This window comes from Hyperolius riggenbachi, chromosome 6 (genome assembly GCF_040937935.1).
Source record: "Hyperolius riggenbachi isolate aHypRig1 chromosome 6, aHypRig1.pri, whole genome shotgun sequence".
NCBI lineage: Eukaryota > Metazoa > Chordata > Amphibia > Anura > Hyperoliidae > Hyperolius > Hyperolius riggenbachi.
In genome coordinates, this window is record NC_090651.1 from 129,736,589 (window position 1) to 129,752,888 (window position 16,300).

Here is a 16,300-nt window from a genome sequence, read left to right on the forward strand (position 1 = left end):
AGCGCAATCAAGGAAGCGTGCAGACAGGACCGCACATGTGCAGAGGCATACGACTAAATCTTGTCAGAGATCTTTCTGAGGGGGGCCAGTGGTACAACGAAAGGGACCCAGAGGACACAGAGGGACCTGAAAGACTAGTGGGTACTTGAAGGAGCCCCAGGTGAGTAAAATTAATTTTAGTTCATGTGTGTTTCAACAGATGTGAGTATGACATTTATGCCTGAAAGATTTAAGAAAATTATTTTTTCTCTACAATTCAGGTGTGGAACCTTAAGTGACATGATGAGATAGACATGTGCTGTGTTGCTTTTCTTCTTTCTATGCCTAAGAGAGGTAATATTCAGCTATGCAACTGACAGTTTCTCTTCAGTCGGCACCCAGACTATAGCATCCCTCACTGATAAGGAATTAAAGCCTTAAAATAACTTTCCTGGCAGATAACTGGGCTTCTAAGAGCAGTGAATAGTTAAAGTTCATATATTTTAGCGCTCCGACTGGGAACAGACTGTTTTATAGAGCTTAGAGAAAACAAATCTAAAGTTTTTAAACATAAAACTGTGGGATATCTAAAAGTCATTTATAAGGAGGATGATAGATACAATTGTTTATCTCAGTTTATTTTCACTTACGTTTCAATTTATAGTATTTTCTCATCTGACCTCTCTCCAGAATTTTTGCAGTGTTTCACCAGAATCACTAACAATTTTCATAGAAATGTTTAAAGCAAAATTACCTGCTGGGGAGCACTTTTAGCCTGCATTAAAGGTGGGATGCCTTTATCAAGCGTTAACAGTGATGGAGGCATCTGCCGACGTTCCTAAGTAGACAGAACCAGCAGAACAAATTAATTACGGATTTAAAGAGGAACTTTACTGAATATAAGAATAAAGCTTATTATGTTCTACATTACTTTATAACTTTAGTTAGCGTGTGCCCATTGTAAAATCCATACATTCTGAAATTTACCACAGGTGGCTACATCTTTACTGCCCACTAGGAGCATCACTGTGGTATGTATGTTTGTGGTGTGTTCTGAAGTGAGCAGTAACGCCACCTGGTGTCCCAGAGTGCACTGGAAGGAGAATGCTTTGTGACATTATAGCCTAGGCTAAACATCACTGGGAGGGCTGGGTTATATACCAATATACAGCAATATATACCTAAGAGGAAGTGATTCTAATACCAGGAAAATTACTGTTAATTTGAGCATCTTTAAAGAGAACCCGAGGTGGGTTTGAAGAATGTTATCTGCATACTGAGGCTGGATCTGCCTATACAGCCCAGCCTCTGTTGGTCTCCCAAACCCCCCTAAGGGCCCCCTGAACTCTGCAATCAAACATAAATCACAGCCGTGCTGTGCTTACATCTGTAGTGTCAGTCTTGGCTGCTCCCCCGCCTCCTGCAGAGCTCCGGTCCCTGCCCCCCTCCCTTCCCTCTAATCAGCGGGAAGGGAGGCAGGCGGGGACCAGAGTTCTGCAAGAGGCGGGGAGAGCAGCAAACTGACACTATAGAGATAAACACAGCCCACTGCAGCGAGGCTGTGATTTATGAGGGATTACAGAGTGCAGGGGGACCTTAGGGGGGTTTGGGAGACCAACAGAGGCTGGGCTGTATAGGCAGATCCAGCCTCTGTATGTAGATCACATTCTTCAAACCGACCTAGAGTTCTCTTTAAATGCTTAAAATAAAATTTGTTTTTTAATCTTAAAAAAAATTGCTATTGAATATATTAAATAACCTCACAATTTATGATCACTTCGGCAATTTACCATTCTTTGGATATTTATGCTGCAACTGTGCAGCCTGCATGTGTCAAGCCCAGGGGGTGTGCATTATATCAGCACACCAATTACACGGTCTGCTTTTCTAGGTTGATGCGGCACCCTGTAGTGACTTTCCAGCAGGTTTGTAATGTATGTATTTTGTGCCTTAGGTCAGCTTGCATGACATGTCACTATTAAGAAGTGGAACAGATGGTATGAAATGAGAAACACAGATTGATGTGTGACTCCATAGAATATGTGTGCCAACAAAAATCCTTAAAATCTCTAGATCACCTTGTTGGATTATTCATGGGGCACTATGCCAATACTTGCACAATTTTCATACTTTATGCATAGATCTCTGTGTCACATGACTAACTTTCTCTGGAGTAGCTGTTTCAGGTACACGGCGGCAAGCAGAGTTTCCACTTGTGCACAGAGCCATCACCTGACTTTGCCCACCTCCTCCCTCCTATAAAGCACAGGATTGAGTGCGTGTGTGCGTAAGTGCGTTTGTGCGCGTGCGTGCGTGTGTGTGTGTATATAAATGACTCCCTGATCAGTAATTAAATGGGGCTTAGTGATTGTTTTACAACTTTGCATCACTCTGTTTCAACTAGCAGAAATCAGTTCTAAAACTGGTGGTCCCACAAAGTTGTGTTCACCATTCCCTCACTTCCAACATGCAGTCAAACTCTTGCCACTTAGGCTAGGTTTCCATTTGTGCGGCGGCATGCGTCTTGCGAGACGCGATGCCGGCACAGCTGTTGCCTCTCGCAGCCGAATCCCTCTAGCCGTGCTATGCACGGCTATGGGATTCAGACAGCTACGGACGAAATTATGCTGCAGGGCCTCAGATTTTTCCTTGGCCACGAATTCGGATGGCTCTCATAGACTTCTATAGGCTGCTGAAATCCATCCGAATTCGTGGGCGGGGAATCGGCCTGGATTCGCAGCAGTGGAAACCCGGCCTTATTGTGATCAACTTTGAACGGATGTTCCACTGAATATCGATCAACTGAGGCCCTACATTTTGAACTGTTATGTCTAAGGAACAGGTTACAGTTGTCTGAACAGAAAACACTTTTTTGCATGAAGATATTGGACACTTTGGACCATATGCAATTCACTTTTTCACCTGAGTTTTCTCCTAGGAGATCATTTTTCATCTTTGATTTAAAATATCATTTTAGCACTTTGCAATTGAAAAAGTACAAAAAAGTGAGTGAAACAAAACTGAAAAATCATTTTGAGCATTTCTTTGCTTGCTGGCAGTTTAAAAGGCTTTTATTTACAAATTGTGAAAATATCACCTATGTGAAAAAGTGAATTGCATATGCCCCCATGTGTGTTCCTGTGCATTACAACGTGCGTGTTTTCCCCAGTAGCTCAATGATTGTCAATGAGTAAAATGCACATAGTGCACAAAATTATACTGCCCTCCTGTGATTTCATTTCCCACATGCAAAATTCTCATTGTGGGTCCTTTTACACTTACCGCATTGCAGTGTGGTACTCTCTCCTACCGCAGCTCATCGCAATGGGCATTACATGCAATGGAACATGACACTGGTTGCAATTGAAATGCTTTGGGTAACGCAGAAATAGCAGACCCTTAGGTGTGCATGACTCCACTGACACACATTGTTTCAAAAAACAAATTTGCATGAAAGGCATGTGATTTTTAAATTGCCAACCCATCCAGGTTTATACGTGGACACATGACTGCTTATACTTTAAGCGGCCCAAACCTCCATGCAATCCTAAGCCATTCATCTTTTCTTTGTAACTACACATGGCCAATGCAATGCTAATAATTCTGGATGGCAAGAAACATTAATGCAAATTGTATGCAGCGTAGAATTGGGCCAATCAGATGTCTAGTATTTCTTGGTGATTTTAATTGGCACAAAGCTAAAATTTCTCTAAACTGCTTGAAGGATTTTAATTACTGGTATATCCCTATATTTCTGTACACATTGGAAATATTACCACCCAATTCATCACCTTGGTAGCCCCGTGACAGACAGGAAGTAACCAAACAGCAGCTGAATATGCTATATGAAGTTATAACACTACATATTCTGATTGGCATTACACTCTAAAGAGGACACAGATGTGATCACCTGACCCAAACAAAGCTACCTAAGGTAAGCACAGAGTCATGTTCATGCTTGATCCACACATCTGTGCACTGTCCATTCATCTCCTGTATGGCTAAATTTTCTGATAGGAAGATGCAGGATTGCATCCTTCCATTCACTCCCCTTAACATAGCTGCAAGTCTGCCTCTTCTCGTCTAAAATTTTTCAAGGATTGATTCCCTGTGAATTAACAGGGAACAGGGAGAGGAATGGACAATGCACAGAACATACCTCACTGTGCTTACCTAGAGTAGATTTGCCTCAGGGCAGTTGAACCTTTAAAGATAAACATTTGTACATATAGTACTATTGAAACTACTTAGAACCTGCCTGTACCCTTTATTTAAAGCATTACTAGAGCAGCGTATGAAAATAAGGCAGTTGAGCAGAAAAAATGTAGCATTGGCTGCACTGAAGAGTTAACAGAAACAAATGTTTACCTAACTGAGGAAACACTGCTGATAAGAGTTCTCCAAACTTTTTACTGTTCATTAATTCTTTTTGCTGGCAGTTGAATGAACCACATTGTATTCCACACTGAAATGGCTGATGTGAAAACATAAAAGGTCATATTTACCCCTAAAAATTGAAAATAGGAATATGATACTAAAGGTAGGTCTTTGCTGCTGCACATGCCATTCATTATCTCAAAAGTTTGTTTTCTGTTCAGATTTGCTTTAAAAGGCCAAAAGATTACATGCCAGACACTTTAATTTTTAAATTTTATTTTATTTCCTTGCATTTGTCTTCACACAGTTAACAGACATCCGAAAATGCAAACATCCCTCTACACTTTGACACTTGGAGATATACGGAACTGAAAAAAAACATTTAAAAATGTTATTGAAAAATGGAGTTACCCTTAAACTCACTTAGGATTAACTTGTACTTCAAGTCTACCAATGCATAAAGAAGCTACAGTAAATGACTTTTAAAGGATTAGATTCTATTCACATTTATTTCAGAATTTCTGCAGTCAAGCAGCATTTAGGGTACAGTAAGACAAACCTGTGTGTCATGTGGTGGACCCTTGCCAAGAAGAATCTTAGGACCTGATGACTGGGATGGCGCTTGAAGGGTCGACATACGTTCCTCAGAGTCTTTGCTGACTTCTGAACCTTCACTGGGCTTTGGCTGACTTAGATCACTTTTTGAGAGTCGATCATCCCTGTGGAAAGGAGAAAAAGTTGTGTGTGAGTAACTGCAGGAATTACATTTTTAAGTATGTTACAGCTGCTGCAGGACTTCTTCAAAACTGGAGACTCACTGAGGCTCAGAACAGTTCGTAGTGACAGCCGTGCAGTTGGAGTGGCAATGTCGCACAGTATTCCTTACCACCAGCAATAAACTACAAGTGGGCAAAAATCCATACAAACTGTCTTATTTTAAAGGGGTTGGCACTGCCACTTGTAAACTTTTGTACCTATTGCAAGTTATCTGCATCCTCCTCCAATGGCTGTATATTGGAAGGCGCCATTCAGAACCAAGCGCTCTTCTCTATGGCTCAGCGCTCGTACAGATGCATCATTTAGAAATAGGCCAAATTACACAGCTTTCCACTGGCCTGATGCCGCTACCACCACTCTGACTGAAAGCAGTATTGGACCAGTGTAAAGCAGCGTGGTTCAGATCCATTTCTGAATGAAACATAAGCCATTGCCGTGGCAACATGTCTTTTTGAGGGAGGAGCAAGCCATGGTGAGAAGAGCACTTACTTCCGAAGGGCAACTTTTGGTATACAGGCTCTGGACGTGGACACAGGTAATGTATATATTTAAGAAGGAGAAACTATAAGACACAAACTACTCTCATACCTAGCAATAGGTACAAGAGTTTACAATTGGCAGTTACAACCCCCTTCAAGAGCTCTACTGGATAATTCCTAAGCAAGTCTAAAGGGGAGGGATCCAAGACTGTATACTGCAGGCTTTCTCCAGGGTTTTCCTGGAACCTCAGGTTTCGTTGACTACTCTGCAGGGGTTCCTTGACATTTTCCCCCATCCTAAAAGGGAAGTATGATGGCTGGTTCACACGGGCGTCTGCTGAGCTTTTGTTTGGCATTGCGTTCAAACGCCAGCGTTTAAAAGCTAGCTTTTGAAAAGCGTTCAAGGCTAGCAGTTCTGGTCTCTGCTATTGTTTCCTCGCATTTACTGCCTCTGAAAGCAGCATGTTGCTTTTGAGACTAGACGCAACGCTGGGATCTACTGCCAGGCTTTCATGAAAGCCTGCAAAAGCCAGCTCTAAACGCTCCCATTCACTTGCATGGGATGGCAGTACATCCCAAAAAACGCTGCGTTAAACGCCACAAAAACGCCCGTCGGAACCAGCCCTGATAGAGCACAATAAAATAAGGAATACTGTAAAAAAACAAACAAAAAACAAAACACTAAATTGGGGGTCAAAATAATAATGAGCACATTAATAAAATGGCAAAAACAGGAGGAGCGCTCCGTAGTGTGATACCTTTAAATTGAATAAAAAAACTGCGCAATAAAAGATGCACTTACTAGATGCATGTAAACAGCAGGCATTTAAGTTTGGCATAAAGCCCAGAAGAAAGACGTCCCCTCATAGAGGTAGAACCTGAGACTACAGTGGCCAGCGGCAGTTAGGGTCCAGGTAGTAGGTGGACAGCAGGTATCCATTCGAGGCGTGGCCCGCAGCCCTCGAGTACAAGAGCACAAGCCTCGCCTTCCCCGGGAATCGGCCGAGAACGCGGGGGTGTGGCCAAGGGCACTCATGGCAGCGGGAGGCGTGGCCGATGGCCACATATGTATAATGGAAGCCTCGGCTTCCCCGTGGCTATGGTAACCCTCCGTGAGGACTGGGGAAGGAAGGGGGTGGAGCCAGAGGGGGCTGTTACACTGTGTCTTCTAGGCAACGTTTCAGGCAGCGCTGTGGATGTACGCTGGATATGATGGCTGAAGCTTTGCAGCCAAAACTGCTGTACTCAAACGGACTGGCCACTGCAATCTCTCCCCCACATTGGAAAAATAATTATATACAAAATTACATGCTTATATAAAAAACTAGTAAAAAAAAACCCAGTCCAAAACATTGCAATAAACCATTGTGAACAGGCATTGTACAGACTGTTATAAAAACAGAAACATATAAAATTTGGACTGAATGTTTTGGACTGGGGTTTTTTTTTACTAGTTTTTTGTATAAGCATGTAATTTTGTATATAATTAATTATTTTTCCAATGTGGGGGAGAGATTGCAGTGGCCAGTCCGTTTGAGGTTACCATGGCCACGGGGAAGCCGAGGCTTCCATTATACATATGTGGCTGTCGGCCACGCCTCCCGCTGCCATGAGTGCCCTTGGCCACGCCCCCACGTTCTCGGCCGATCCCCGGGGAAGGCGAGGCTTGTGCTCTTGTACTCGAAGGGCTGCGGGCCACGCCCCCTCCCCCCGCTTTCCGCCATCACGGCCGATCAATAGGGAAGCCGAGGCTTCCATTTCTGTATCTGAATATTGGAGGCCCCGCCCCCCGCCGCCATGGCAAGCCACTTCGTCCATTTTAGCTATTGAGGATGATTTCCTCAGCCACACCCAGTCCTATTATACTAACACGCTGCCAGCGTGTCACGCTGGAATCCCTCTGACACTTTTATGTGTCACATTGTTATTTCCCAGTTAATATAATCAGTTGGGTCACACCAGGGCTGTTATCCCCTGGTGCATTTGGTATGTGCCACTGTTAGGATGATCTAATATAGGGCCCCTTTTTCCTATGTGAGTTTAATCCCGCCCCCTACACCCTCACCCTCACCCTCGTTAACCCCAATTCACCCTGGGAAGTTATTCCCTCGACTCCTGCTATATAAAGGAGCACAGTGTGCATGCAGGTACGTTAACTGACGAAGGCGTGGACACGTCGAAAGGCGTCTGGACGTTACCTGCACACAGTCACCTCGAAGGGATACCTGCTGTCCACCTACCACCTGGACCCTAACTGCCGCTGGCCACTGCAGTCTCAGGTTCTACTTCTATGAGGGGACGTCTTTCTTCTGGGCTTTATGCCAAACTTAAATGCCTGCTGTTTACATGCATCTAGTAAGTGAATCTTTTATTGCGCAGTTTATTCAATTAAAAGGTATCACACTACGGAGCGCTCCTCCTGTTTTTGCTGTTTTTTCTCTTCTAGTAGTCCGCTCACAGCCGAGCGTTTAAGGAGCTGCCACTGTGTGATCAGTTTGTGGTCCACATTGACCATTTGCCTGCAATAGCGCAAGATTTCACATCTTTTTTCTTCCACATTAATAAAATGCACTAGAATAAGGAGACAGTATAATAAAGGACATGGTAATAGGGAGTAATGTAATAAACATCCACACCTATATTTAAAGGGACTAACAAAAATGTCATTGTGTTTTCTACCATCCTACAGGTTCCTAAACCTATTATGTGCTCTGGCTTACTGCAGCACTTTATACTATCACCATCTCTGTAATAAATCAGCTTATCTTTCCCCTGTAGGACTTGTCATCCTGTGTCTGGAAGGCTGCCAACTCTTCAGTGTGATCTGCTATGCATGCCCCCTCTATGCACACTCCCGTGTGTGTGTGTGTGTGTGTGTGTGTGTGTGTGTGTGTGTGTGTGTGTGTGTGTGTGTGTGTGTGTGTGTGTGTGTGTGTGTGTGTGTGTGTGTGTTATTTACATTAGCCAGCTTTTCTCTGCTCTCTTATCTTTTACAAGCTGGATAAATCCTCTATTCACATACTGATGAGTCACATACTGCAGAATTACAGACAACCGGGCAGAGCTGTCTGCAAGAGTAAACAAACAATCAGCTTCAGTGAGCTTGAATCTCAAGAGATCAAATGATCTCTTGAGATTCAAAAGGAAGGCTGTATACAGCCTGATTGTGTATGGATGTATTTTCTATGTGTGGACATACTGTACATCAACCTACTTCCTGTTTTGGCGGCCATTTTGTTTGTTTACAAACTTTTAAAAACTGTTTTTGACTACTTTTAATGCGGCGGGGAGCGGCGAAATTGTGACAGAGTAATAGGAGATGTCCCCTAACACACTGGTATGTTTACTTTTGTGTGATTTTTAACAATACAGATTCTCTTTAAGGTCCATGCCCTCGGCAAAATAAATGAAAGGGTTCATCGAGATCCCAAAAAATATTTGCAGGGGTTCCTTAACCCATCTTAGTTCCTGGACGTAGAAACTACGTCCAGGAACCATGCACGCTCCCGCGGCCGATCTTCCGCGTGCACGCACGCTCACGGCCCGCGGTTCGTTAGCCAGGCAATCAGTGAATCGGGCTATCGTGCCCGATCACGGATTCCTCTCCCCTGCTGAAAAAGCGACAGCTTCTCTCGGAATCTGCGCTTTTTCTGGCTGTTACCTCCCCCATGCATCTCTCTAAGCGTATGTTACGCTTAGAGTGATGTCATGTAAACAAACTCATGGCCGCCATCTTGTGGCCAAAAAGTTAAAAAATAAAACTCAAGACACATTTACATTATAAAACCATTGTCTACATCCCACCCTCCCAAAAAAACCCAAATAAAATGTTTAGTATAAAAAAACAAAAACATTACAATAAAAAAAAATGTAAATATTTAAGGGTCTAAACTTTTTAAATATCAATGTAAAGATGAAATATTTCTAATTTTTTTTTATTTTAAACTTGTAAATAGTGATAGATGCAAAACGGAAAAAATGCACCTTTATTTCCAAATATTGTCGCCATACATTGTGATAGGGACATCATTTTAACGGTGTAATAACTGGGACATATGGGCAAATACAATACGTGAGTTTTAATTATGGAGGCATGTATTATTTTAAAACTATAATGGCTGAAAACTGAGAAATAATGATTTTTTTCCGTTTTTTTCTTATTCTTCCTGTTAAAATGCATTTACAGTAAAGTGGCTCTTAGCAAAATGTACCCCCCCCCCAAAGAAAGCCTAATTGGTGGCGGAAAAAACAAGATATAGATCAGTTGACTGTGATAAGTAGTGATAAAGTTGTAGGCTAATGAATGGGAGGTGAACATTTCTCACGTGAAAACGACGGAACGCGAATGAGTTAAGATTCAAAAACTATTTGATGGGTTCCTCTAGGTTAAAAAGGTTGAGAAATGGCTGGAATACTGTGATCTCTTTGCTGCGTTTGTGATAGTTTGAAGTGAACCTAAATTGAACTGTAAAAAAAGGAGTTTCACTTTTACCAGGCCCCCTGTGCCATAACTGAACGATCCTCCGGGCTCCCGCAGTGGACGGGAGCGCTCTGCTCATGCGCAGTATAGGGAAATCTCTACTACGCATGTGCAGAATACTCCCAATGACAGAGGCACGCAGCCATGCGCAGTGCCCATCTGCCTGAAAGAGGAGCACTGCGGGGGACTGGAGGATTGTTCAGCGACACCGCTGGCAAAAGGTGGCTGCAGGGGGCTGGTAGAAGCCCCAAGTAATGTGCAACTGACCCGAGGAAGCAGGATCCACCTGCAAAACATGTCTCCCTTTTGTGCAATAAAAATTTTTTCCATTAGTCAGTGCATGACTGGTTCATTCATCTAGAACGTTCAACCAACCCATACCTCTGTCTATTATTTTAACCCATTTTATTATCCTGGGCGCATCCTAAAACCAGTTTTCAATTTACACCTTAGTTGGAAGGTTGTAATTTAATTCTCCCTGTTTGAGAGTGTCACATTACTCACATCATCAATGACCCTAATCACCCGGAGAGCAACCATCAGGGTGGATGCCCAAACCAGAGCAGAAGAAGGAATCTTCTGTAAGCACAAGTATAAAGCCCAACCCCCATTTTACAAGATGTTATTTACAGTTCACACTATTGGCTCCTGGTATTTTTCCCATGTTTCCAGGATCCCAGGAAAAACCCATCAAGCCTGGAGAGATTGTACACCTTTGCCATAAAATAAGGTGATTACACCTTTAAAATACAAGATAAGAAAACAAGGGAAAACAGAACTTTGCTATATTAACAAGTTTTGAATTAAGAGATACCATTTATACATCCTCGGCTACTACTACTATAAAAGGTGAAGTTCGAAAAATTCCACATAACTTTCTATTAACCTCCATAGCAGTAACCCAGAGTCAGGCTCGAGGCAGAAAATGGCAGTTCAGAGCAGTAACCCTGAGCCGCCAAAAGATTAATGCAGAGCATAGCGCATCTCCCCCTGGATCCAGACGCCGGCAGCCATTCTTTCAGTGCTCTGAGGCTTTGGATCCCTCTGGTGAGATCGCCGGCTGTTGTCACCTGGAGGAAGAACGGCAACGCTGGATCCCAGGAAGGAGAGTTAGTGCTGGGGCTGCTGCAGGGTCTCAGGGGGTATGATTTTTCTTTCTTCTTGCTTTTAGGGTCGAAAAGCTATTGAAAAAAAAATTGTACTGCTTTTAGACCCTAAAATCAAGAAGAAGGAGTCAAAGCCAGGGAGGTTAATGTGCTATGATACAGCACTTTGGGAACATCCAAATTCTATTGGAATTACCCTTTGAGGCTTTCCCTCCTTATAGAGGATGTCAATGATGGTTTTCTGCATAACAGTTAGGTCAGATTCCCACGATTGGGATTCCTACTGAACCAGAGACTATATAAAGGTTCAGGAACCAGTTGCAGGTGTTTTAAAATAATTAGCCGATTAGAGTCTGACACTGAGCCCTAAACTATTGAACCTTTTTACAATATTCTAATTTTCGGAGATTTTGATGTTTTCATAAGCCGTAATCAAAACAATAACAAAGGCTTAAAAAAAAATCTTGCTTTGCATGTAATAAGTCGGATGTATTAGTTTTGCCGTTTAAGTTAAATTACTGAAATAAATGCGCTTTTGCGCGATATTCTACATTTTCAAACGTCACCTGTATTAACACATTAAGGGTTAAATTATTACCAGCTTTCAGATTTGTCTTTTTGGTTTGTTGACTGCTCATCATCGTCGCTGAAGTTAAGTTGCTCAGTATAGTCTACTTCACTCTGCGCTCCTACAGAACAAAAAAAACAAAAACAAAAAAATTAACAAAAAAAAACAAAACAAGTAAAACAACTACACCATTTACATTTGCACATTCCTTTCACTTAAAGTTATACACTTACCTGCCCAGCCTTCATCTGCTTCAGTGTCAAGGTTATCAAGCTCTTTGAGCTCATTAGCACTAATGATAGATGGACGTTCAACACCCTCTGAAACCCATGCTTGTGGCGGTCTTCTCCTATAAAATTATACCAACCTCATCAGTGACTTCTACTTACTACATTAAATGCAAAACAAAGTGAAATGCACAAAATATAGAAATCTGCATGCAAGATGAAAATGACAGATAAGAGTTTATGCATAGCCAATAGGAACAAATTAAGTAAATTCAGAAAATATATAGTGTTGACAGTGGAGGCCCATTATAAGGCCCCGTATAGCAGCAAGTATAGCAGTAGGACAAGCAACCCAGACATGCAAAAAGGCACAAAGGTTATTCACAAGCTTCATCAGTTTCTATCATTCACAGTACACACAGAAAGCCTCGACAAGGTCTATATTGGAGGGGGTTTTTGGTTTTTTTTTTTAAATCATTTCTAAAAGGGGCTCTAGCAAGACATTCAATTCACAAGGAAAAGGAGGCATTTAAAATAACCACTGCCCCTACCCCCCTTTTTCGACCCGTCAAAACTGTTTTATAGGCCTTGAAGTGTACCAGAGATGAAAACTTCTAAAGATTTGATACTTACCCGGGGCTTCCTCCAGCGCCATAAGCTCGTCTGATTCCCATGCCGTCCTCCAGCGGTCTGCCTTCAGCCTGGTAAGAGTTAAGTCGCGTCCAGTCTGGCTCTTGTGCGCATGCGCAGAAGCCGTTACCAGGGCTGATCGTGGCTAAACGGCTCTTTATAAAGATAGTCTAAATTGCAGCAACAGTGTTCCCAAATACAAAAACCAAGTACTGAGTTATTTCAACTCGGTGCTAGACCTAGAAAAGCAGTGTTGCAAGTTGCCTTGATAAAGATACCTGCAAAGTCTCAAAACATTTGTTTATCGTTCTTTTTGAAGCAATAACAATTGTTCACTTTTAGCATAAGGTGCTTGTGTTACCTTTACCACACGTTCATGACTGGCGTCAAACACCCATATTGGCCTTGCGCATTGCACTGACATACCCTTAGTGTTACTCTTAGGAGTACAAGATACCCCACTGTGTTATTAGATGCCCAACATGTCCACAAAGTGCAGCATTTCATATATCCTCCACATGTTTGACTAAGAGTATGGACTTTTCCTGTTTAGAGCCAAGGTGGACTTAAAAAGAAAAAGGTTTGCTACACTAGCACTTATTAGCCCCAATTTAAAGGAAACCTGAGATTAAGCTAATGTCCTTATTTATATTTACCTGGGGCTTCCTCCAGCCCCATAAGGTCTGTGGGCTTCCTCGCTGTCCCCTCCGGTTTGCCGCCATCTGGCCTGGAGATTGGGCCAGCCATGATCTTTAGCCCATGCACGGCAAGTATAAATACTACAGTTGCAACAAATAAATCGTATACTTTATTATGCATAGGAATCAGATAGTATTACCGGTTAGCTTCTGCTGTAGGATAGCGTGTAGGTCCTTGCATTTGGGGAAATGGAAGTCGAGGATATGATGGGAACATCTAAAGAGACATCAGAAAAAGGGATGATTAAATAGATGTGAAAGTAGTAACCCGGCTTAAAACTGCACAACAATGTAACACACTCACATTTCCAGCAAAGGAAGGCATCATGCCTCTGTACTGAGGAGGTAGGCCAGGTTGTGGTGGTTGTTGTCCATTTAGCTTTATCTGTGGTGCTGGCCCTCTCTGGTCTCCCATTTTGCTCGGGTCTGCAACAGCACCAGGTAATGCTGGGTTAAGGGCTCCATCTGCTCCGGGAGAAGCACCATTTTCTTGGTCAGATGGTACAAGTGGAGTACCAAGGTTCCTTCCACCACCTTCTCGCCAACTTGCAACATCAGCTAAGGGAAAAAGATAAGTCGGTCCCATTTTTTTTCAAAGCAAAGCAAAATGGTTAGGTGGGCATCACATGGATCTGCCAAACAGACTACATTAACTATACACACACATGCAATTCCTTTTATCCAAAACGATTTTTAGCAATAGTTATGGGTGTCAGTTTAGTATTAAAACACTGCACAGAAATACTGCTCATCGCTTAGCCAAACCGCATGCTCTGTTCTATAGAAGAGATTAGAAAGAGGATGAGCAGCAACTTCCAAGGAAATTCACAGAGGAACAATGAAAAAATCTGCTAACACCCCCCATGGCTATGTTATGCCCCCAAAGAGCAACTGAGAAATATTACTTTGTGGGCGCAAACTTGGTCCAGGACCGTAATTATCATCAGCTGTGTCTTTATCTTTCGTCTTATCTTGATCTCCAGCTGCCTGCAGACTGGGGAATTCTTGCTGAAAATAACTATTCACTTGAACACCTGGAAAGGGAGAAAAACATAATATAACTAAACATAAAAAACACTTGCATTCCCTATACTATTACTAAAACACACAACCCCCCCCCCCCACCACATTTATTGATAGAGAAAGTGTACCTGAGATGGTACACTAGCCCTTATTTATACTTACCTGGGACTTCCTCCAGACTCCCTCGCCGCCCTGTTCTAGCGCTACGACTCTCGGTAATCTGCTCAGTTGCCGCCAGTTGTGGGCTTTTCCGAATGCGTGGCTCAGCCACTGGTGTGCCCCTGAGAGCGTTCTGCGCCTGTGCAGAAGCCCAACGACTGCCCGGATTACAGGGAGTCATAGCGGCAGAAAGGAGGGGCCGAACAGGATAGCGAGGAAGGCCACAGTGGTCATGGGGCTGGAGGAAGCCCCAGGTAAGTATAAATAGGGTATATATAATTATGAAAATAACTATTAAGATAGGTGAGTATAATGCAGGTCCAGCACAGGTAAAGCAAAAAAACAAAACAAAACGAGTATATGCTGCTCAAAAAACTGCACAATTTATTAGCATAATCTTATATCAGCACCTATAATTTAGAGATAAGAGTCAGTGTGATCTGACACTGCATGATTGAGTACAATGGTGGTCGACAGAAACCCACTTCAAATTACAAAAGTGAAGCACAGAAATTCACTATGAACAATTTACACAAATATAGCAACCCCACATAAATAGTCAGGTATTGTGTCTAATGCTGGGGATACACGGTACGTTTCTGTACCGTGTATCGAGCAGCTGATCCGGCCAGCTGATAATATTCAGCTGGTCCGATCACGATGCTCGATCCCCGCCCACTCGATCCCCACCGGTGGACAATGGCAGGGAATCGAGCAGCTGATAAGGAGCGCCAGCAGGGACAAGCAGTAATCGTTCCGCGCAGATGAGCGGGGACGCTGCTGGAGTCGATCCAGCGGCTAATCGGCCGCCGGATTGACCCGTGTATTCCCAGCATAAGCCTAAAGGCCATACTGGGAGCACCCAGCCATCGCATAAGGAGGTAATCCAATCAATATCAATTAGTTTCAGGGATTATAACCACTCAGAGGATAACTGGATGTGACCAATATGACCAATAAACAATTCATAGAAAAAAGGAGACCCATGAACAGTGGACATTGAGCAATGCTAATCTGGCAATGCTGTTATGGATATGTGCAGTGAACCATGACTTGCGAGGAAACCGAGCTACTTAGTACAGGATCTAGGCGGTAGAGAAGGACAGCAAGGGAGCGATCAGCCTGAAGGGGCTGGAGGAGCCCCAGGTATGTATAAAAACATTTTCTTTCGTCTCAGGTTTACTTTAAAGAGACGCGGCAACTATGAAAACTTCCCCTGGGGGGGTACTCACCTCGGGAGGGGGAAGCCTCAGGATCCTAATAAGGCTTCCCCCGTCCTCCTCTGTCCCACGAGGTCTTGCTGCAGCCCTTCAAAGCCGGCCCGACCAATCCGTCAGCCTGTTCAATATTTACCTTTCCAGGCTCCAGCGGGGGCGCGGTTTTGGCTTCGAAGTAGATGGAAATATCCAATCTCAGTCAGGTCCGTCCTACTGCGCAGGCGCCGGAGACTTGCGCCTGCGCAGTAGAGCGGACTCGACTGAGATCGGGTATTTCCTCCTACTTCAGAGCGCAGTGCCGCTACTGCGCCTGCACTGGAGCCGGGAAGGTAAATATTGACATCGCTGACATTTGGAGGGGCACAGCGGGACCCAGGACGAGGGAAGCCTCGATAGGATCCGGAGGCTTCCCCCTCCCGAGTACCCCCCAGGGGAAGTTTTTCTCAGTACAGGTTTTCTTTAAGACACATGCAGAGCATTATGTAACAGGGAGGCATCGATCAGGACCAGGCGGTGCTAAAGTTCATTAGGTTTCATTGCAGACCATCCACTCAGACCGCACCTCCATAGCACCCACCTC

The 16,300-nt window shown here is 43.5% G+C and overlaps 1 protein-coding gene across 5 annotated transcripts in view; it reads right to left on the minus strand.

The window, feature by feature from the left end:
- The window catches only part of PRRC2C (proline rich coiled-coil 2C), a 118,451-nt gene that overhangs the window by 69,426 nt on the left and 32,725 nt on the right, over positions 1-16,300 (minus strand). For 4 of the 5 annotated variants that reach the window (XM_068239904.1, XM_068239903.1, XM_068239905.1 and 1 more), the window contains exons 5-11: positions 14,227-14,355; positions 13,626-13,879; positions 13,462-13,538; positions 12,000-12,115; positions 11,797-11,887; positions 4,916-5,075; positions 734-817 (exon numbers count right to left, since the gene is read on the minus strand). In XM_068239904.1, the coding sequence (XP_068096005.1) occupies positions 734-817; positions 4,916-5,075; positions 11,797-11,887; positions 12,000-12,115; positions 13,462-13,538; positions 13,626-13,879; positions 14,227-14,355 (911 nt within the window). The remainder of the gene's footprint in view (positions 1-733; positions 818-4,915; positions 5,076-11,796; positions 11,888-11,999; positions 12,116-13,461; positions 13,539-13,625; positions 13,880-14,226; positions 14,356-16,300) is intronic. The other variant, XM_068239906.1, reaches the window with a different exon arrangement.